Consider the following 22,285-nt stretch of genomic DNA (forward strand, 5'->3'; position numbering starts at 1 on the left):
TGCTCCCCTACTATTTCTCTATCAAATCGAATGATAAGCGGGGGCGTCATTCAGAGGACGCGTTATCAATGGAGAACTGGTGCTGACATCTCGTCAGCGACGCTCGCGATTATCGAGGGACGCCGACTCGAAAGGTATCAGAATCTGTTGCAGTCTGCGCTAAGGTATCCGACGCCGATGTGATTCGCTGAGTAAAAACGATGAAACTATGTTGAATTTTTAGATGGTACTCTCCGGGTAGTCTTCTTCGCATCAAACGTTTATCGCGCGACAAAGAAAGTCGAAGAGAAACGTAAGAGTGACGAGAGCGAATGAATATTGACAATGCATTGGCGTAACAGTGAAATATTACAACGATCGAACAACTATTTACTCAATCTTCCCCGTGACCGTGATTCTGTGACATCTTACTACTATGTATTGGATGGAGCAGACTCCGTCGCCGATCATCCAGCAATGACGGTCTCGAGGAGTGACAAACCCATGAAAACCGTCGAGTTATTTTTATTTCGTCGTTGCAGGCCTGACTTAGACTTTCGAGACGTCGGGGGAGGTTTCTCGGTTGGTCGTTTTCGCAGAACGCCGCGACGCTCGACGTCCAATGCTGCGAGGCCATTACGATTATCTTTAGCCGGCGAAAAACGACGAAATGGAGCCCCGTCGAGACGACGGAATGACTCGCCACTGTCGCAAAAGGAAGAAAGGGAAAAGGAAATTCGTCGTTCCAACCGGGTTCAACGGCAACAAAGACGTACATGAATCAGTTTTCTGTACACGATACATGGGGGAAGAAAGATCTTTTCCGGCGACCGATTGGGGCAGACGTTATAGTCGGTCATTTTAGCAAAATTTTCTTTTCGGTTTCCGATTTCTACTTATCTCGCGATAAAAATACGATATTACATTCCGAACAACCCCGGTATAGAGTAACAAAGAAAACGATGATTCGGCCCCCTCGAATCCATAGCATGGGTTCATCGCAGTGGAGATTGAAGACAAGGTGTCGACGGCTTCTGTTTTTGTGAAAATTCAGATTTTATTTCGTTTCTTTTTTTTTTTTTTATTTTTTTTTTTCACGTTGTTGTTCAATTTTTCAGTAATCAAAGTTCGGTGTTTCGTCGTCTCGCGAAGAGTTCAGGTGACGTGCGAAAGCAACAGACAACAAGAGTCGCGACCTATCGTGAGACCAAGACGCGTTCGCCTATTTTCTTTCTCTCGGAGAACAATAATTCGTTTTCTTCCATTTTTCATTTCTTTCTTATCCGTTTCATTCACGTTTAACCTATCGATAGAGCGTATAATAGTTAATATTACTGAAGTATAACAGATGATATATTACAACCGTTAATCCTAAGAGAATAGGATATCTTTCGAAAGGATCATGGTACCCGTGGATCAGATTACGCGTGTCTTTCACGTCCTCGAACATTCGTACTTCCATCGCGACGGAAGATTCATCTCGCATCTCAATCAAGTCGCGTATTCTCCTCGCTTCGTCGTTAAGTACATGAACAATAATGAATAATCAATAATGACGATAATAATAATAGTAATAATAATAATAATAATTAATAAGTAATAATAATAATAATAATAATAATATTAATAATAATATAATATCAATAGTATTAATTTATTTTCCTATTACCTTAATCGATCGATTATGTAATAATTAATACTTAACGTTATAATCCATCCTAACAAACGCCTCTTTCTCTAAACTTTTTACAAGACTTTTGGTTTCTTTTCTCCGTTACATCATGCGTATATTAACGTACTACTTAAAATTCTAACGAATCGAGTTAACCTCGTCTAAGGTCTCGAAGAGTTTAGGACTAGACAGTCTCATTCTTCATAGCCCGATCCTCCCTCTCTCTTCCGTTCACGCTAGAGCTAGTTCACCATCCCGTTCAGTTTCTTCTGTCGGTTTCCAAAAAAAAAAAAAAAAAACCTTCTTTTCGTTCAGTTTTTCAGCCCCTGTACACGAGTTAGGCGATTAGTTTCGCGCTAACGAAATCACTGACTAGTTTCTAACCGTTAAGACTACTCGGTTGTGCTAATTAAGGCACCAGATCACTTGTAAGATTGGACGAACGAACTTTATCGGGGGTAGAATAGTATTTGAATCGTGAGACAGACGGAAATGTTAATTTTGAGCGATAGCATATGGGTTTTTGTCAATATTTCAGCCAATTTGTGGTGGGGCAAAGTTCTATAAAAATATTAGAAAATATTCGTGTAAACGTTCGTGATGTATTCTATATAGATGACTTCTTATATTGTTTATTTTTTATGTGAAAGTATTTCTAGTCACAAACTTAACTCGTGATCTTCTAAGCGTGAGGTTTTTTAGGACTTTTTAATCTTACATGCTTGGCTTTCCTCGGTTCTAAAAAAATATTCTATTAGAAATTCTGTGCAAAATATAGTAGAATATTCTCCAGAAGATTTCTAAAATTTTCTGATATTTCTCATTTTTAGAAATACAGTCTAATAAACTTCATCCTTGGAAGATCACAAATCACTTCAATTTTTATTCCGAAGAACCAAGCCCCACAATTAATAAACACTGCTGAAACAGTTCTAGACACGGATCTTTTTATGTAATTTGACGACAACTCCTCGCGAGGGTTGATTATCGTCATTCGGATAACCAATGAGGCCGCAATTCGTTCGTCCGTTGGTCCTCGTTGAATTCGTACCGTGAAACGATGATTCGTTTGAATAACTCTCGTTAAGACACGCTAGAAAGGCATCGTCATTAAGACACTTGGGTGATTTCGCTTCTGAGCGATCTCAAGACAACATCGACGTAATTACAACCTGCGACCGCCGTCACTTGCAAGTCGTTGCTTTACCTAAAAGCGTCTACAAACATTCATCGAATCGCTTAGAAAAATCCTTCCTAATCGATCGCGAACGAGATATACTCCTAAACGAGCAATTATATCCACGAAGCTGGCAATGCCATGCCGAAATGGACCCCTTCTCTCCCTGTTTAACATTTGTCGACATTTTCGAGTAATCAGGGATCGCACAAAGTGTTCTAATTTAAACGTCTGGAAATTGACTGTGAGAAACGGTTGTCTCTAAAAGTCGCCTCTGTTCAGCCACAAATAGTTTCAAAAATACTTAGAAACATTGCTACTTGGACGCAAAAATGTTAAGGCGATTGAGGAACACTTTGTGTTTGGTACATACTTCGAGTACTCGATTTCTGAGTACCCTCGTGAGTCTTGAACTACGCGGAAGCTTCGTGGCCATTTTATTCGCGTTTAGGTCGTCGGGTGCACAGAGTTTCCTACGCAGAAAGTAGAAAAAAAAATCCCAACGTACCTACTGAGCTACACAGCTACTGAGCTACGATATGTCCAAAAAAGATAGCGAACACGAATAAATAAAACCACGTGACTTGCGACGGGACTCCATGCTCCAAGTAGTAAGTACAGATCGAATAGAAGTTACGTAAGTTGCTATTTAAGTACAATAATTAATATTCTGCAGCGAAAGTGTCGACGTAAGAGAGAATGTATAAAAATATCAAATAAAGCAACACAAAGGGACGTATGTTTAAAATTGATCAACCCACTGTGTGTTGTATCTACGATACACTCCTGGGGACATAGTGGACCAATATATGGGATTGATTCATAAATAACTTCTGTTGTGATCGTAAAATTGATTAAGATTTATTATGCGATAATTAGACTGCAGACGTTTATGCATGTACGTCGAAGGGAAGTAATGGAAAATCTATGAGAAGATAAGATACGCAATAATTTAAGATTAATTTCATTTTCAGTATCTGTGAAACTGTGCATAAACATTCGCAGTCTGGTAAAAATATATTTGTAAGTAAATTGTGAATTAAAAAATGGAAGTTATTGATGAGTCAGCTCAATAATTTCCGTCGTCGTCACGTGGTTTCGTTCATCGTGTACAACCGTTCGATTCGATAGCATTTCCGCACGCTTCGACCGATATTCAGAAAAGACATCCGACGAAAGCGCCGAAACGACACCGTCAGAAATCTCCCTCTCTGGAAGATCGCAGCAAAATCGCGATAACGGACCACGAAGAACGCCGAAACGGTTCCTCGTCGAATACTGGAAGAAACGTGCCTTCGAATCCTGCCAACGCCTCGAGATTACAGGTCGAGAGTAGTATCTATCAATTCTGAATACGGATCGGTCTTCCATTGACTGAGCCATTGATTACCGAAACATTTCGTTTAGTATCATTGACAATCGCCCGAGTGATCAGTAATCGCAAACTACAATTCGTGACGGGAAGTCCGCGCGCGCGCGCATCTATCGAAGAAAAGCCTCTATTCGTGCTTCCTTAATTATAAATAATCGTAAACGTCTCGTATCTTCGAGTACTAATTGGCTGAGCGCGCCAATGTTGGCCCTACAAAGGAGAACGTGGCAAAGGAAGATTAAGGTGGGGAAGATTTAAAGATTAAGTAAGAAACCGCGAGTCGTCGATCCTGAGCAGCCACGGCGTGGGCGTCGTCCTCGTTCTCGTGTTTTCTCCGACGGTGCGCCGTTTCCGGAAAAGAGAAGAAGATATGAACTCGTGAAAACGCGGAACGAAACTCCGGAACAGCTGAGAAACTAATGGCTGGGGGGGGGGGGGGGGGCGCCGCACGGTGTCTTCGATGAAAGGCGTCTGGCGAGGATTTCAAGTTCGTTGCGGCGAGGATCGAGTTTTGAGTCGCGACGGTGGCGACACTGGGATTCCCAGCGATGGTTGGGCCCCGAGTTCTACTGCAATCTCGCTTCTTGGGGCGTTGTTTGGTACGGGAGACCTGGGAACGCGGCACCCGCCGCCGTTGCAGCTGCGGCCGCGGCTGCAGGCAACCCTGCTGCACCTGGTAGCGCCGCGTACGTATAGGGTGTCACGTAACTAGCCGCTGCCGCGTTTGCTGAAAAAGAAAGGAAAAAATCAGTTGCTCCTCCTTGCATTCTTACGTGGTTTATTCTACTGGCGCGAGGCGGCTCGAGGAGCACAGATGGGGGTTTCCCTTTGGACACCGAGTTAAGCGCGAGTGTTTTTGGAGCATCAAAGATGGACCGAGTGATCGTAAGAAGTTGTTACTCCATGATAGGGAGCTCTATTTAAAAAAAAAAAAGAAGTATTCAAGCTATTCTTCAGTAATTGTTGAACGAAATACCATGAGCCTCCCCAGCTGCTCGCGCCAGTTCCTTAAATATTAACACTGCAAAAGTAACATCTGTACATCTTTTCTTTCAAGAAGACAAACTCTGTTTCTTCGAAACGAGACTATGTAGCATCGCAGAGGCGAAAGCTTACAGACTACTGTCATCTACCGTGACAACGTTCCCACCACCACCATAGACAGCACATCAGAGCATTAACCAAATTTGCACGTTCGTCGTGTACGAGTGCTAAGCCAACGCAAGCATGCAACGATGCGTTTCCATTTTTCTCGTAAATCGGACAAACTTCATCGTGAGCGCTCTTCTCTTGTTCGAATTCGTGAAAGAGATTGCAGAAAGTTCTCCTGCGATATGCGTGGCTTGTTATTCGGATCCGTGTAAGCGATTTCTCGGGAAACAACGCATTTCAATGTAAACACATCAACATTACAGAACATTCACTAACTCAAGTTTGAAGAAGCGACAGGTGAGACGAGCAGAAAGGATTCCCGCAGCAAGATTCCCAGCAGAAACGTATTTAGACGAAAATTTCGAAATACGAAGTAAAACGATTTGACGAAGTACTCGCTGGAAAGGAAAGGGTTGGTTGTCCTCTACCGGCGAGTAGAAGGACCTCTCGACAAAGGAGATGGCAGCCTGCAATGAATCATGCAAGAAAACATGGTCCGTTTACATTGGGCCTAAGTCACCAACCCCTTGCGCTCCTAAAGCCAGCTGTGCAGTGCAGGCACTTGAAAGCATTCTACCCCTATGATCACCTGTAGATACTCGAACGCATCCTACTACCGTAAATAATCAATTAAATTTCCCCGCCAAACTATATTAACTATTTATGCACATGACTTCTTAACAACAACTTCCAACTTAACAAATCTAAGGAAGAACTCCAAGGAATTAACTACGAGCGCAAAGGGGTTTGCAAAGCATCTAAACGTCCCTACTCCCGAATGCGTGGGAATCTTGCAGATCGGACTACTCCACTACGGTTTAAAAAAAAAAAAAAAAGAAAGAAAGGAAGACGTCACGCGATATATCCCCTCTTTGGCTCTCACTCTCGCACCCGTTCAACTCTCTCGCGAACCCTTTCGTTCGTTTTCTATCTTTCTTTTTTTTTTCACGGAATGGATCGTCTACCGTTGCTACGTAGCAAGGACGGCAGAAAGGGCGGCAGGAGAGCTTTCTCCAATCGTTGGTGGGCCAGCACCGCGGGGCTGCCGCCGGTGTGCTGCTGATGGTGGTGTATCAGCCCGTTGCTGTCCTTGCTCTGGACACTTTTCAAACACATACCGGCCGCGGCGGCGCTGGTATACGGATAAGCCTCGGCGAAATTGTACGATGTCCCCGGATAACTGGCGGCCGCTGCAGCGGCGTTCTGATACTCGTAAAATTGGGACGCCGCCGCCATTGCCGCGGCGTGGGTCAACTGTGTTGCCGGAAGCGGTACCAAACCACCTGGCGCCGCGGTCGCCAGGTACGGCGACTGATACACGTAACCCGGTGGCACCCTGAAACGAAAACGATCGTCGGTTAGAAGGGATCGCCGCGACCAATCGGAACGCAGCGGCACTCAGACATCTAATACAGAGAATATTCGTCGACTGATCCTTGGTGGACTCGATAATTATTATTGATAATTACTTTCTGCATGTTATTGACGTGGCTCGGTGGTCTGGTAACTCCTGGCAGTGTTTGAGAAAGAATTTTTATTGATATTGTAGAGATATCTAAGTAGGGGAGGTTATTTTAGTTGTATGCATCTGGGAAATCAAGGTAATGAGGCGAGAAGTCTTTAATCTTTTGGTTATGTTTGATAACTTCAGTGTTTATTATTGCTAACTATTTCTGACGTCCTTTCTAGAATGGTTTACCGATCGTGGGAATAGTTATTTTATTCTTGTGTGTTTAGAGATTCGAGGTAGCGTGGAACTCTTTAAATTTTGGTAATTATTTTATTTTGTAATGAAATTATGAAAGGCGTGTAATATGTAGAAAAGCAGAATTGTTCGGTTTTAAAAGAACAATGGAACATTGAACGAAAGCATTTAAGAATCGATAACAATACATTCTCAATAGTTATTCGGCAATATATAAATATTTGGTAACTGCTATATTTCTCCCAAATAGAATAACACAGATTGTTGATTAAAACGTTGTAAGAAATAACCAAGCTGTCTCCGAAGTAGCTAAACATAACGGTGCAACTGAAAAACTTTTTATCACGGTTATATTTAAATTTTGACAGACAGCTACCCATACTTAAAGATAACATACCGTTTAATAACTAGGAAAACCGCAAAGTGTGTCATACAGTCGATACACGAAAGACTGTTGAAATGCATGGAAAAATTCAGTAACTGTTCAGTTTTCAGTTCAGTTCTTCGACTGTTTCGTTCGCAAGAATAAATTGTACGACATAAAAATCTCATGTAAATGTACTGACCTCGTCCTCTTTATCGATCATTTGTTTTTATTTTCTACTTAAAGCGACAAACGAATGTATTCAATGATACTATTGAAAGTAAAATTAAAAACCTATACAATTAATTCATTATGTTATTTTATTATCAGATTCATTAATCCTAAACGTGTAACGTCATGAAACTGTGATAACGAATGAACGGATCGAATAAAGTGGATAATATAGGCATTGTTTGCTTTGTCGATTCATTATTAATACCTTCAATGAATTCAAAATAGCGTTGTTATTCAACGACACAATGGCAGACGAACTTCAAAGGTGGTGAAACAGATATAATTAATCAGGTCGTTGCATTTAATAAGAGAAAGTACACGGAGTGCAAAATAACTCGCTAAAATTAATACAGAAACGCGAGTAACGATCAAATGGTAAGAAAGAAATTTATTAAAGGTTTTAGAAAATAGTATCATGGTCGACAACGAGGTCAGGAAAGCGAACGTATATACTTTCCAGTATAATTTTGGTGCAAAAATTTCAATTATACTCACAAATTCTTCCAGATTGAAAACTAAAAGAACCATTACACAAGATAATCTACACTTCGCGCTGATTTTTATGCTGAAATACACATACATATCTTTTGTTATATTTACGGGATAAAGCTGATTGTCAAATTTTTCGGATTGATCATCTCTTGGAGGTACCAGACCATGAACAGCCATAAGCTTCCATAAACCATGACCAATAACATCGACATTTTGTGTCGAGTTTAAAAGTTCCTGGCTTCCACATCGTGGAAGTGCTATTTAAAGATAAACTTTCGAAGCTTCTTACTCCCATTTTTCAAGCAGTCCACCAAGTTTGCTACATAATCACACTTGCTTCTTGAAGCAACCTACAGTCCACGAAGCTCCTTGATTGTAAACAATTTCTCGACCGAGTCGGGCTGAATTTCACAATCAACGAAACTTGGCGAAAACCGGAAGCTTCAACCGTACATTTCTCTTTGTACAGTTAAGGAAACCGAGGAAACAGGAAAAGGAATGGCGCTAGAACGTTTCTTCGTATCACCGTGTACATGTGCCTGTGTACCATGAATATTCCAAATTTCGAAATAATCAAAAAGTGTGACTATCTTGAAAGAATAATAATACAATATAATAATAATATTGACTGGAAAATATATACACTACAAAAAAAAAAAAAGAAAAGAAAATGGCCATATTTCCTGTCAATTACGAAATGTTCATCTTTGGTTCGTGTACGGCGCACGAATGAAGGAGGAGGATAATCAGGCTGGTGGATGGAAAGCAATGGCGGTATTTGAAGGACTGAGAGACCATAGTTGTGCAAGTAAAAGAAAATACAAAAAAACTTGAATTGCACCAGAGCTGAGCACCGCGACAGTTCCAGCGCACGGCGAGCACTGAAACGATCCTGGTGACCAACCCTGACCTACACCATGATTTCACACCTCCCGAAAAGAAAGCAGTATGAAATCATCGCAAGCTCCACCTTGTGCTCGTTCATTTCTCTTCGTCTTACACCGCTACGATTCTCAGCCCCTCGCTAGAGGGTGGTGTGGTATCACTAAGGCGTGACAAAAAAATGCGCAACAAATCCAAGAAAAAAGAAATCCTCAACGTGTCGGCAAAACAACAGCAAACCAACGACAAACGTGTATGTAGGTAACTCCACGAATAATAAAGATACTTCTCGACACACGGCACACGGCACACGATTACCTAACAACAACAACGTTAGTACCTAAAAATTCACAGGCCTAAGAAAGAAAGAGAAAAGTGATACGTATCACGGCGTCTGTCTTTGTCTCTATCTCTTTTTCCTCTCTTTTTCTTGCGATCGCGTGCAAACGCGTCGATACAATGCGACGCGAACGACCGAAAAATTTTGCACGACGCCGAGAGGGAACCCCCCTCTTTCATGATGTGCCCCTTTTCGAACCGGTATCGCGATGGAAAGAAATTTGTCTCGACTCGAACGCGTCCACGCGACGGAAACGTTTAAGATAAATAATGGTTGAGAAAAATTAATTAAGTTTTTTCTGTTTATTACTTACACCACTCCCCTCCCTCTCCAAAAATATGCCCACTCGAAAGACGAAGAATCTTCATAAATATAGAAATTAATTTTATTTCTCCGTCCTCGATCTAGATTCGCAAATGGGATATTAAATTATAGCAATTTATTTTCAACGTAAGCGATCCATTATATGCAATGGATTAATTGCTCGTGAAACGACTCACGAGTCACTTAATTAACATAATGGATGAATGCACGAGGAACGAAAGACTCGAGCGAGCTGCCGACGCCAATGGGCGAAAATTAATTTCGTCGGATGGCACCGATAACTCGGAACGATTCAATTGAAAATCGTGTTTCCAAAGGACATGTAAACATGGCAGACAGCCCTGAACTTTTTAACGGATCGATATAGCCAGTGTCCAGTCCGCGAAGGAAATCAATATGTTGTCCTGCGGCTTCAAATGATGGTCCGTTCGTCGGATTGGTGCCCCTCTGGACATAGGTTATAACACGTATATGCGTCAGCGAAACGTTCCGAATTATTTCCCCCCTTCGCGTCATTTTCGATGGTTAAATCCTCCACCCCCCAGAAATTGAGTCGCTGATTCGAGTTATGACGTAAACAACTGCATAATATGCAAATCTGGATAAAATAAACTATGATAACGAGAAAATAATTTGAAGAGTCCTCGGATAAATAAAAATTACTTATTAATTGAATGAAAGAATAAAATTGTAAGTGATAAGAAGAGCAGAACTGCGAGCAGTTTATGCAGTTATTAACCCAACCTTGAATTAACCTAACCTCGGAATGGAAATTGAATGAGGATACGCATCCTTCCGTGGCGAAAATAGCGAAACGCTTTGTAAATATTCCTGCTACTTCTTCCGTTGAAAGAGTCTATTTTACATCAGAAAATGTAGCGAGTATAAAAAAAAGCTAAAGAAGAAGCGAAGACTTCTTGTAGCAATTTAATAACGAAGTGCGTGTGTACGAACAATATTAGAAACGTAATCAAATCGTTAAATAGTCGAATATTCGAGTAGGCAAATACTTAAATACTCGAACACCATTTCACTGTAAATCAAATCATATTTCACGAATATTTAAATCGCTAAAGTATTGAAGTGATCTAAAATATCTCCAGCTTTGTTTTAGACCAATCTCATATTTACGACACTTCATCACCTTCACTTAGAGTGGGTGTGAGGACATCACCTGCTATATATTATACATCTATGTGCGTAATATAATATATATATATATACTTTCTGTCTTCCGGTTTGTTGGACTGATCGCCTCGAAGATTAGTTTACCGGCGTTCGCCGTAAAAATATTACGCTTGGCTCGTTACCAGATGGCTGCCAGATGCTTTCTCGGGCACTTGCAGCCAATTTCTTGGTTCTGACAATTTCCCCCGGCGAGAACTCCGCGCCAAGTTTACGGAAATTAATAAGGCGTTCGGCGTAGCGTTTCTTTCGATGCATGAATATTTTCGTCCGACCCCGACGGACGGGCAGATGTATTCCGATTTGTTAAGAAGAGGCACCGATTTAACCCCGCGATCCATAATGATGCAACGACTCGATCGTTCACCGATGATCTTGCATTACAAAGGAGCTGCGCTCTGACAGAAATATTACTCGACACTTTACAAGCTGAGTTGATTACAGGAAAGTTATACGAACATATCGTTTCTATTGGGAATAATTCTTAGAAGAAAAAATAGTTTGGACTCTCATGTGATTAATTTTGTTTCATAAATTTATCCTATTTTACGACGACGATTAATTCGTCATTTACTAATCGTCCAGCGACTAATGGATGAAAGAGTGTGCGCCAGTGTCGCTGAAGAGGTTAAGCTATTACGTGCACAATGTGAACGCGTTCATAGTATTTCTGAGGAAACACTTATTATCATTAAAACTGCCATCGACTGTAACAGGTATAGTCGTGACAGTTGCGCCATTCGCTGGCAAGCCATGGAAACGATCCTTTCAACTTTACTATTCACGCGTATGGCTGAAACGTTTACGAGCGACACAGAAATTATCGAAGCATGTTACTTCCACGGTTCAAAACGCGTATTAATAAAGTATTACTGTATTTTTATAAAACAGTATCGACTAAATGAATATTGCACTTTGATAGTATTTTCCCAGTGAAATATCATAACTATTGTCAATAATAAAAAGAAAAATTATAGTTTTGGGTCACTAGGTGGTTCTCCTTCCTTGCTACCAACAGCCGCCATCTTGTCGACACATCTAAATTCTACAAACACTAATAATTTTCGAATTAACCCAACAAACGTGCAATTAAATATAATTAACAATCCCAAGTAAAAATATCCTGTATTGAAATATTGAAATTAAGTTCATCCATACTGAAACCGGCATAACCCAAACCTTGAACGGCTAAATAAATTAACGAACTAGCCACGTTTACGTCTGCAATGATCTTCCTTTTTTTTGTTCCTCCATTTTCTACCGAATTTATCTTTCCGACGCATCTTTGCCGTGGTCCGTGCATTATGTATGACTCGCGTGTCCTCAGCCCCACTTTTTCCACTCGCAGTGTTTTTATTTTCCTTCCCCCGCCGCCTCGTCACTTTTCTACATATTTATGCACACACGAGCGGAGACGTCCGTGTTTGTCCACGCTCTTCAATTACATTCACACTCGGCCCTGTGACTGACAACCGGAAGCGAGGAAATCTGGTCGAAGAGAACCATATTGATCGTACCCCAACCAATCCAACGAACGCTCGAAATCCTACTTTATTAATATCAAAAAATTGTTGATGTTATTATGATGGTGGTGGAACACACGTCGCAGTTCAAGGTCGCGAAAGTTCTTTATATCGGAACGAATTCAATTACCACTTAGCAGGCAATTTAAAAATTGTTACCAAAAACTCAAAATGTCTAGACTTGTTAGTTTGCAAGTTAGAATTTTCTATTCCAAAGAAGACCAGAGCCAAAGGTCGAAGCCTACTGACCAACTTCTCGCGTCTCCAATTGTCGGATTAGAGTCTAATCGAGGATTCCGATCGTTTCATCGACTCGATGGAACAGCCATAAGCGAGCGAAACGATTAATAGTCGCAAACGAGTCCAGTGTGAAACTATATATTGAGAAATAATATCCAGGTAATAGTGTCGACCGCTCGGTTAGCTTCGTCCTTGTGACCGTCGCGCGGAAACAAGGTGGCCGTTTTAATGGTCAGCGTAATTTTCACGATGTAAAATTGCCGACAACGCATCACCGACCATACTTACGTAGAAGCTTTCATACGATCGATGTTACCCACGGATACGGTGGTGTGCAAAAAAAACATACGTTCTACAATTTCCAGCGGGATTAAGCGAGCTCGTCACGTACCAACGATTAGAAATAAACGTCATCGCTTTCGTTTCGCTTTTACTCCAGGAGAACAGATGAGAGTTAGAAATGGAATTCCTCGGGAATTTTAAATTCGATGTATGATGGTGTTCAAGATGGAATGGAAGTATTTGGAAAAAGACTAGATGGGAACTAGCGGCGCCACGCGAACTTTGGAAAGTTGATGAAAATGAAATCAGAAACATTTGAAATAAAGTACCGCTCGTGTCTGAACCTGCAAAGCTCCAATCTTCGAACTAATAAATCACTGATAACAAAATTCAACCACTAACTTTCATCTACGTTTCGATCTCGTTTCCGAGTTTTAAAAATAACCGAACGGCTGCAGAAGCGTCTTCGAAGTGCAGTTACGAGAAACAGGTGAGCAAGTGAAGAATAAGGAAAATCTATGGGGGTGCCTGAAGTAGAGAGAGGGACAGAAGAAAGTCGTTTTACAGTCACGAAGAGGTCTGTATTGTCCTTTCGTGACGGATCTGAGCGACCACCCTCGATTTCCGACGCAAAGTGGCCGCGCACCGCGATTAGGATCTCCCAGCACAGCCCTGACAACACGGGGGTCCGACGTGTGGACAAAGTTACTTAATCGTCCCTTCTAATTTGTAATCGTGCTTGCGTGCAAGACTGGCGCAAGCACAACGTCCGTTACGTGGTAAAAACGGGGGAGTCGGAAGTGCAGCCGAAAACCATCGAATTACCTCGTTCAACCCCTAACCGATTGTAAGAACGAGAACCCTGTAATCGAAGACCCACGCAATCCGTGCTTTACGTGATTTGCAAGCTATACATGTGCCGAAATTGACTTTCCAAGAAAACAATTTTTTTATTATCGAATTGATGAAATTTAAGTCACCTTATTAATAGTTCAAATAATGCGATATGAATAGTAATAATTGGTACGAGAATAGTAATGCTGGAATACCTACTCAGGTATTCGAATACTCAGATATTCGAATAGTAGTACTCGAATTCTCCAGTTATTCGGATTTCATTCTTCGGCATTAGATTACCCAACTATGTACTCAAAATATCCGCGGAACTATTCGACTACTCGCGATCCCACACGTGTGAAAATGTTGCGGCACGTGCGCCAGGTGGTCGCGTTATAATTTCCCTTTATGGTGTATCCGCGTTGCGTGTCGATGAGTACCGCACTTTCCTGCGCGTATAGATATACTCGAAACACCTGTACGTCGCGTCGGAGGAGACTCGTTCGTAAAAGTGTGCGTATCCGTTCCTCTATATACTCGTAGATGCGCAGTACACGGATTGCACGAGCGCCGGCGCCGTGGATAATCCAATGGGATCATCTGCCAATGCTTGAAAAGCAGAACAGACCAATGGTGACTGCGAGGGTGGTTCCTCGACCTAGGTAATTCTTCTCCACTTTCGCCACATCGATATCCACCTAGCATTCTTAACGAAGCATCGAGCGTAGAATAGTCCAATTAAATTCACAAGATTGAAGTTAGATCCGGATTGGATCTTCTGACTGGGGTAGGAGTCTCCAGCATCCCATCTACTCTTCGTTTTACATGTATTTCGTTTTATTTATATAAAGATACGAATAGAAATGGAAAATCCTAGAGCATTCCACGCAATCGCCTAATCCCGGAATGACTTCTGCCGACACCCAGGACTTCTCCAAGCTTACGCCAGTCGTATACAAAGATAAATCACGCGAGTACTGTAGAGACCGCACTGGGTTATCGTGTTAAAATACATTTCTATGGAAATCTCTGAAACAACTCGCCACAGCTGAAACGTGAGCACTGTGGAAGACGTGCTAATACGTTAGGTGGAGAGTGCAACGTTCTATCGAGACGCGCCCTCGGCGGCCATCGCGGTAGCTAGTCGATAGACAAGGTTTGAGAGTTCCAAGTGCTTTGACAAATACCTTGGTAGATAATTAAATATTATCACTGTTTATGGAAAGGCAATTTCAACTCCTAGTACTTTGTATCTTATTCAGAACAATTTAAGAATTTAGTCCGAGAAAGTTTTCTCGTACAAAATCCAAGGATCAATGTCCCATACATCATCCACTCTAAATATTCCTGTCTAATTCAAAATAGAAATTTATTTTTACCGCGCGAAAGCTGTTTGGAAAGCTTGCGTCCAGACAAACGAGAGCCGCTATAAATATTTTCAGTAACAAATTTCCTCGTTTGTTATAATTTTTTTTTTCTTTTGCTCGTGTTGACGACGGCAATCGCTTACGTAAAAGGAAAACTAACAACTCCACCGACGACGGAAATAAAAGTTTATCTTACGGAAGACGAATCGCCCGGCGACGTTGGAAAACCGATTATTTATGACCCCTTCTCGAGATATCGAGGCGGTAAACCGCGTTTCGAGCGCGTGAGAAATTACAGTTCCGTGAAACCCAACCCGAAACCCGTCGGCTCGGTTGGATCGACGACGTCCCGCGACGACTTCGAATACCTAATTCCGCGGATACGAATTTAGACGCTAGACGGATTCGTCTCGAGTAAAATGGTACGACTCTCGTCGGGTGAGTGACAGTGACAGGTGGATAGAAGCATCGACAATGAAAATAGAAACAGACCGGTGCCCCACCGAGGCCGGATCGGAGAGATGGCGCGCGCTGACCGCTCGAAATGCTCAGGACGTTTCTCTGTATTTGAAAATTGAGAGATCGTGGGATGTCCATGCCAATTAAAAAGAATCGTACCGGTCAGTTACGAGCACGAGTACACTTGTATTTATTAAATACATGTACGTAACGTTCGGGTTCTCTTTGGTGTAACATCAGTACCTGTTTCATCATAAATCTCCTGAATTTTTGTCTTCGAATAAAATTCAGGTCAATATTCTTGTTTCTATTCTCGATTTCATTATCCCTAACCCTTTTCTTCGAGCAGAGTGCTCTGTATTCGCCAGCCAACGACTCGAAGTGGAGTTATCCCTAAGTCCACCCTACGAACAAATATTTTCCTTTCTCTGGAAGTGAATTCGCAGTTCCTCGGATTCGTCGTCCGCGAAGTAAAGGTATAATAACCGCGGCTGTTCAAAGAGTCTGCTCAAAGGGGAATCCCGAATCTGCCGCGACGAAGAAAGATGGCCGAGGAAAGTGATCCTGGCGGAAATAGACGTTCTTGTTAAGAGGCCCCGCGCTCTTTGTAACATTACCCACGAAGGAAACGGCTTTAATTCGTGCTTAAAATCCTCTCGTAGGAGCCCTCGAGGGAATGTCTCGAGCATAGAGGCTGACACGGGGGACAGGTGGATCTAAATAAAGACTGGACCAACGCCAGAGCCAGCAAAATGGCCGAACACCGACGCGAGGCTTCGTCGACGTCGTTGTCGTTTTCGTTGGCGGTCGGTTATGATAGCTTACGACACCACGGATTTACCAGCACCGAGAAAAACCCTCTTTAACGCGGAGAACACTCGCTCGGTGTTGGATTTCACTTCTTCCACCTACGTTCGACTAATTCGAGGACATGTGCTCCGAAACGCGGATACGTGAGCGCGACATAAACGACACGCCTGTCGGTATGACTAGACACGCGGGAATCTTCGTGCATCGAACTGACGCGTTCATCCACGTAGAAATGCCTTTTTGCGTCATTTTTGCGCGCAGTTTGATTACAGGAAGGTGCCTGGCAACCTCGTGATATTGGAGTATAATATCTAGGAAATGGATAAATGTAATCGTTTGAAATCCAGCTAGTTTCTTGGTCGTTATTTGGTGAATTTTCTAATCGATTCCATTGGAAAATAATGATAATGTGACAATGAACGTTATATCAGATTTTTATTTCGTTCAAATTCTAATAAAATGAGAAATCTTATTATGAATATTTGTTCAAAATTCTAACAGACACTTTCACGTCAAAATATTTGCAATAAGTTCTAAATTGAACAGACGAGAATGTATTTTTTTTTTTTTTTTTTATAATTATTCTTTCGGAAATTTGACTCGACCTTATATGAATGTTTACCATTTCGTAAAATTCAACTGGACGTTGTTCGCGTGCATACGTAATGTTCACACGTTTCTTTATCGTAATAGTATGCATACGCGTACGTACACAACCGATTACCGATAAGTTTTCCCCGTCTTTCGTTTCCCAACGACAGACGGTAACGCCGTGTTATATTAAATTCCAAAAAACCACCAAGTACAACACCAAAAAATACAACACCAATAGCGACACCAAGTGTAGTGTAAGCCTTCATCACACACACAAGGTTATTAATATTATAATGGTTAGCGGAGCCTGTACACTCGACGAATAATCCCATCTTGTCTCGAAGAAATTCGATTAGATTGTACATCCAATATGAGTGCTTTCATCCTAACGTAAAATCGTTGAAAATTCGTTGAGAAACTAGTAGAAAATATATGTATTATATATTTTCTGGTACATCTCGATACGATCTACCAATCGGAAATTTGGAGCACCCTTTGATCTTCGAAAGAACTGCATTTGAGTTTTGACATTTTTAATAATAGAGAAATTAGAAACGCAACAAGAATATAAAAAAAAAAACATTATTTCTTTATAAAAAAAAACATTATTTCCTCGAAGATCGATGGTTGTCGCTCCGAGTATTCCCAATGGCGGTATATTTTCTTTGTTCCTGTCTACTTTCATCTCGGCAAGTTTCAGCGCCTCGATGAATCTGGCCGGGCCAAACGAGGTAAACCGCGATAAAATCGATCGCAGCTATGAAAAATTAACGAACGTTGTCGTGTTACGCGGCGGTGGGTCGATTTCTGGCGAAAAACACGAAAGAATCGGAGAATCGGCCGTGTCGTTTATAATTCAACGAAATTCAACCGCTCGCGTTCCATCTTTCCCGCGTTTCCCCTCCTTCCCCTAATTCGGCCAAGTCGATTTTTCCCCCAAAAATCGAGCTCTCGGTCTCGCGATCCGGTTTCTATCGAGCCGGAAAAGACGAATCCCCGCGAAACAGAAACGGCATTCTACGCTCTCGGTTCTGGACGAATAAATATTTAGAATCGTTCGCTGTACCGTTTCCGTGCGAACGATCCTCCGCCAAATATCGTAGATGGAGACTTCGGTAGCGATGGGATCGAGCACCGCACGAGCACTTTCCGAACACATTTTTAGAAACAAGAAGAACAAAGGCAAAATACTTTGGTCCGCGATGCATTTAAGAACGTTACAACTGTCGGATTTGAGTAGTTTTCTGACCTATTATTGATCAAATGAAAATTAAGATTGAAATTAAAAATGAAATGTCAGAATCGAAAGCAATTAAAAGTATATCGAATTGAGGCCATGGTGATAAGACAGAAATGTAAATAGACTGCAGATGTTTATGCAAATTCAAATTCTAGCACGTTCCAAATGTTGTGACGTATATTTTATTTTTTATACTCTACATATTTATGCATTCGTCCATATCCTCGCGGATCTCGATCCCATTTCCGATCCTCGACAGTCCTAAAGACGCCATATCGATAAACGTTCGCCCCGTGTTCCGCGATTTCGGAAAATCGCCGAAGACCCGCCACCAAAGGCAAACCAAAACGATTAAAAGTAAAAAAAAAAAAAAATATATATATATTAAAATAGAAAACAATGTAAGAAAACAAAAACTGAAAACAGTGCACACGTAAACTTAGAAAAGGAACATATTACTTGACGAAACACACTCTCGACGTCAAAGGTAAAAAATAAAATCCAGGTGAATAGAATAGACCGTTTCAGAGGTGCGACAAGAAAATCTATGAACATCGTGACGCCTGCTGATAAATGTCCTCGGGAAAGGACATTTAATAGCAAGTCTCAGCCTCCATGATAAGAACCCCGGTAGTTACACGTCGCCTGATCGCCATAATCGCCTATATCCGAGATCGTCGTTACCGTGCCACCGTTCTTGTTACAGAATTAATGCTACCATTATCGTCGCTAATCGCTATATCGTTATTAATATTATTATTTAATATTATTATTATTATTATTATTATTATTACGATTATTGTGATTATGCTGATTAAGAAAAAGAGTGTAAAAGAGTAAAGACCAAAAAAGTCAAAACCAGTAAACAAACAAATCTCTCAGCAACCGCAATCGTCAATTATATCACTTCACGTCAATCTCATCAAGAAAGTAGAAACAAAAAACACAACCAAAATAAATGTATGAGAAAAAAAAAATAAATAAAAATTAAATAGAAGTACAGTAGAAGAAAGAAGAGACCGATTTATCCTCGGAAGATTATTTTCAATTCGTAGAAATAAATTCGTGGGTACTCATGGCTTCCGATACGTGTGTGCGTGTGCCGCTTTCTTTCTCTCGCCCTCCCTCTCTCCCTCTCACTCTCTTTCTCTTTTTCTGTCACCAATTTCAAAGTATCTTTTTGTTTATTGTTTTTTTTTTGCCTTTTTTCGCACTTTCTCTAGAGTTTCGTAACCGTCTTTCTTTCTGTTCGTGGTCTCTTTTGGTATTTTTTTTCGTGTTTTGTTTCGCTTTGTTTTTTTTTTTTTTGTTTTTTGAAATTCGCGCTCCTTAGAACAGCCCTTGGCGCTCTCAAGGATCTCGCAAAGAGGACTCTCAGCCTGCCCCCTTACGCGCACGCGTCAGGATGCTGAAACGTTATATACAGTCTGTCTTTAACAATGTGTTAACAATCATTATTCACGCGAGTACCTCTCTTCCCGAATTCTTTTAGTATTTTCTTTTCGTTTTTATTTTATTATCCATGCGACATTCGTTGGTTACTTAAAATTGTTTCTCGTTTTGAATGCGAATCGTGGACCGAGAAAAATCATAGAAAAATTCGTCTACAGGGTGTCCCATCCAGAAACGTAACTGATAATCATTTCCTTTGAATTAATCGAATTTTTAAACATTTAATTGCAAGATTAGATTATCTTTGAAGACATCTTTTGTTAAGTAAAAATTTCATAAATTTAACATTCTAAGTCGACAAATCAATAAGATTATTAACAGGTAATATTAACACCTCGTTGCACGTCTCTTTATTGTCTCTCACTTCACTGGATGTATTTTAATCACTTCTTGAAATGAGATTTATAGTCCACCTCTATAAAATAACATATTTTTACAAATTTCTCTCGAAACACGTTTCCTGTCTTCTAGTTTCCAGTGAGACACCCTATATACCTCGATCTCGTATAGAAAACTGACTCGAAATTTGATATTGCTGACCAAATAATCCGCGAGTTGAAAAAATACCGTGAAAGTGCTATCAAAAATATGATAGCCGAGGGGTGCGTTGCTTTTTCATTAAAAAAATGATCGATTACAGCGATGCAACCAAAAAAAATATTTGTAACTCGAATGATCGCGAGGACTTCTCCAGACTTACAGCTAGTATCTCGACAACTACGTTAACGACATTTACGCTCTTACTATAGTTTGACAAAATCACATCAACGTGGACTCACCCATATTGGCCAGGAAGAACCGTGGGGTATCCAGCTCGGATGCCAGCAGCGAACGGGAATGCTGAAATCATAAACAGTTCCGAGTCAATCCTATTTACGTTTCTAATGGCCAGCCCTGAACTCTGGCGCTCGTGTCCGCGTGTGCACGGCCTTGTTCGTGTAAATCGAACATCCTGTTCTTTCGATTCCATCGTTTAGACCACGACAAGAGGCAGATTTCTTCGATGGAAATCGTAAAACAATTTTAAGACGTCTACCTACTGTGAACTCAAGATGCGCGATGCAGAACACCAGAAATTTATAGGAAAAAGCTAAATATGTATGCGAAATTAGGGATCAGGGTTTCCAGTCATACTTGTTTTGAGATTCTTGGTGTTAAAAGAAACCGAAAAGTCCTTTACCATGTTGCAATCCGTGGGTTCATACAAGCAATTCAAAATTTACTAGTGGGATCCCGGTGCACGTCATTTTTCTCCGTCAGCTGATCGCGCCATGACCCATCCGCGCAGTCATGGAGCTATGATTACACACGTGCAAACTGTAACTGCTTATATCTCGATAACGAAGTCTCCGATTGAAAAATGTCTCACATTTTCATTAATAATTTGTGTAATATGCATCAAGTATACAAGGTTCCTCCTTTTTGGACTCTTCTTCTAACGTGAACACGCTGCTTGAGTTACATTCTCCTTTGAACTTAAGACAATACCAAAAATACGGAAGAAATTAAAAATCTTTTGATACCAATTGCCAAACTTCTCCTCGTTAAGTGACTTTAATAATCATCTCGTACTAGTAAACTCTGATCACCTAACACGTGGAAACCTAAGAATAATGACATGCACATTGTACTTTACACTTTTGCATATACACTGACTGATGCCACACGCGTCACGTGTTCTATCAGCGAGCGCGTTGCGATGAACAATAAATTCGAAACATCCATCGCATGCTTATGTAACGAAGGTAATGGAAGTGGTGAAGAGCACATCGAAAGTGAAGCGAAACATGCACTAATCGAGGAATCAGGATACAAGGAATAACAAAGATTCCTTGGTAACGGGAACGAGCAAAATGGAGGCTTAAATACGACCGTAAGTGAAATTGTAAATTGTACAAATACAAAATTACAAGTGACACGAGCTAGAGCAATAATTAAGAAAAAGAAATACTTGCAAAGGTAAGTATATAAATCTCGACATCGTGATAAAATATGCATCATGTTGCCACGTTTACCTGAATATAATTGATCATCGTGAATTATTTCAGTCTACAATTTGGATAATAATTTTTAATCGATGAACACCGGTTGAACTAATTGGAAATTATTCTCAACATGTCAGGATACTGGAATTATCGCAACTATTTACTCTAACTGGAACTACAGAAACAAGTACCGCGAGATAAGAATCAAGAATGATGAATATTAAACTTGAGCAAAAAGCGAAATGAAAAAGCTGTTGCGAAACTTTTAGAAATGGCGTCTTTAAGTTCGCGAGGAGATGTCTCCGCATTAGGTGTATTGAAGCGTAATAGGTTTTAGAATAACAAAGCAATCCATGAATGCAAGACGAAACAAATAATAGAAATCAGCAGAATCGCTTCAATTAGGAACACGCAAGTGGTTTGAATATGTTTCGTTACACCGACAATGTTTTCATGTTGTGCATGCGAGGAAAAACGTGATCGTCTATTGCTAGTAAGGTTAGTAACCATACAATTTTTTAATGGATCATTTATCAAGATATCGATCTTCTCGTTATTATTTATACCGGGTTCCCGATATCGAAATTAATTTGAATTGAAGAATAAAAAAATATCTAG

The 22,285-nt window shown here is 40.8% G+C and overlaps 1 protein-coding gene across 2 annotated transcripts in view; it reads right to left on the reverse strand.

Annotated features, from left to right (window-relative positions):
- Nucleotides 1-1,532: 1,532 nt before the first annotated feature.
- The window catches only part of LOC128876584 (RNA-binding protein 24-like), a 29,187-nt gene continuing 8,434 nt past the window's right edge, over nucleotides 1,533-22,285 (reverse strand). The window contains exons 4-6 of one of the 2 annotated variants that reach the window (XM_054123057.1): nucleotides 20,462-20,522; nucleotides 6,318-6,688; nucleotides 1,533-4,927 (exon numbers count right to left, since the gene is read on the reverse strand). In XM_054123057.1, the coding sequence (XP_053979032.1) occupies nucleotides 4,767-4,927; nucleotides 6,318-6,688; nucleotides 20,462-20,522 (593 nt within the window). In that variant the 3' untranslated portion in view covers nucleotides 1,533-4,766. The remainder of the gene's footprint in view (nucleotides 4,928-6,317; nucleotides 6,689-20,461; nucleotides 20,523-22,285) is intronic. The other variant, XM_054123058.1, reaches the window with a different exon arrangement.

This window comes from Hylaeus volcanicus, chromosome 5 (assembly GCF_026283585.1).
Source record: "Hylaeus volcanicus isolate JK05 chromosome 5, UHH_iyHylVolc1.0_haploid, whole genome shotgun sequence".
Lineage (NCBI taxonomy): Eukaryota > Metazoa > Arthropoda > Insecta > Hymenoptera > Colletidae > Hylaeus > Hylaeus volcanicus.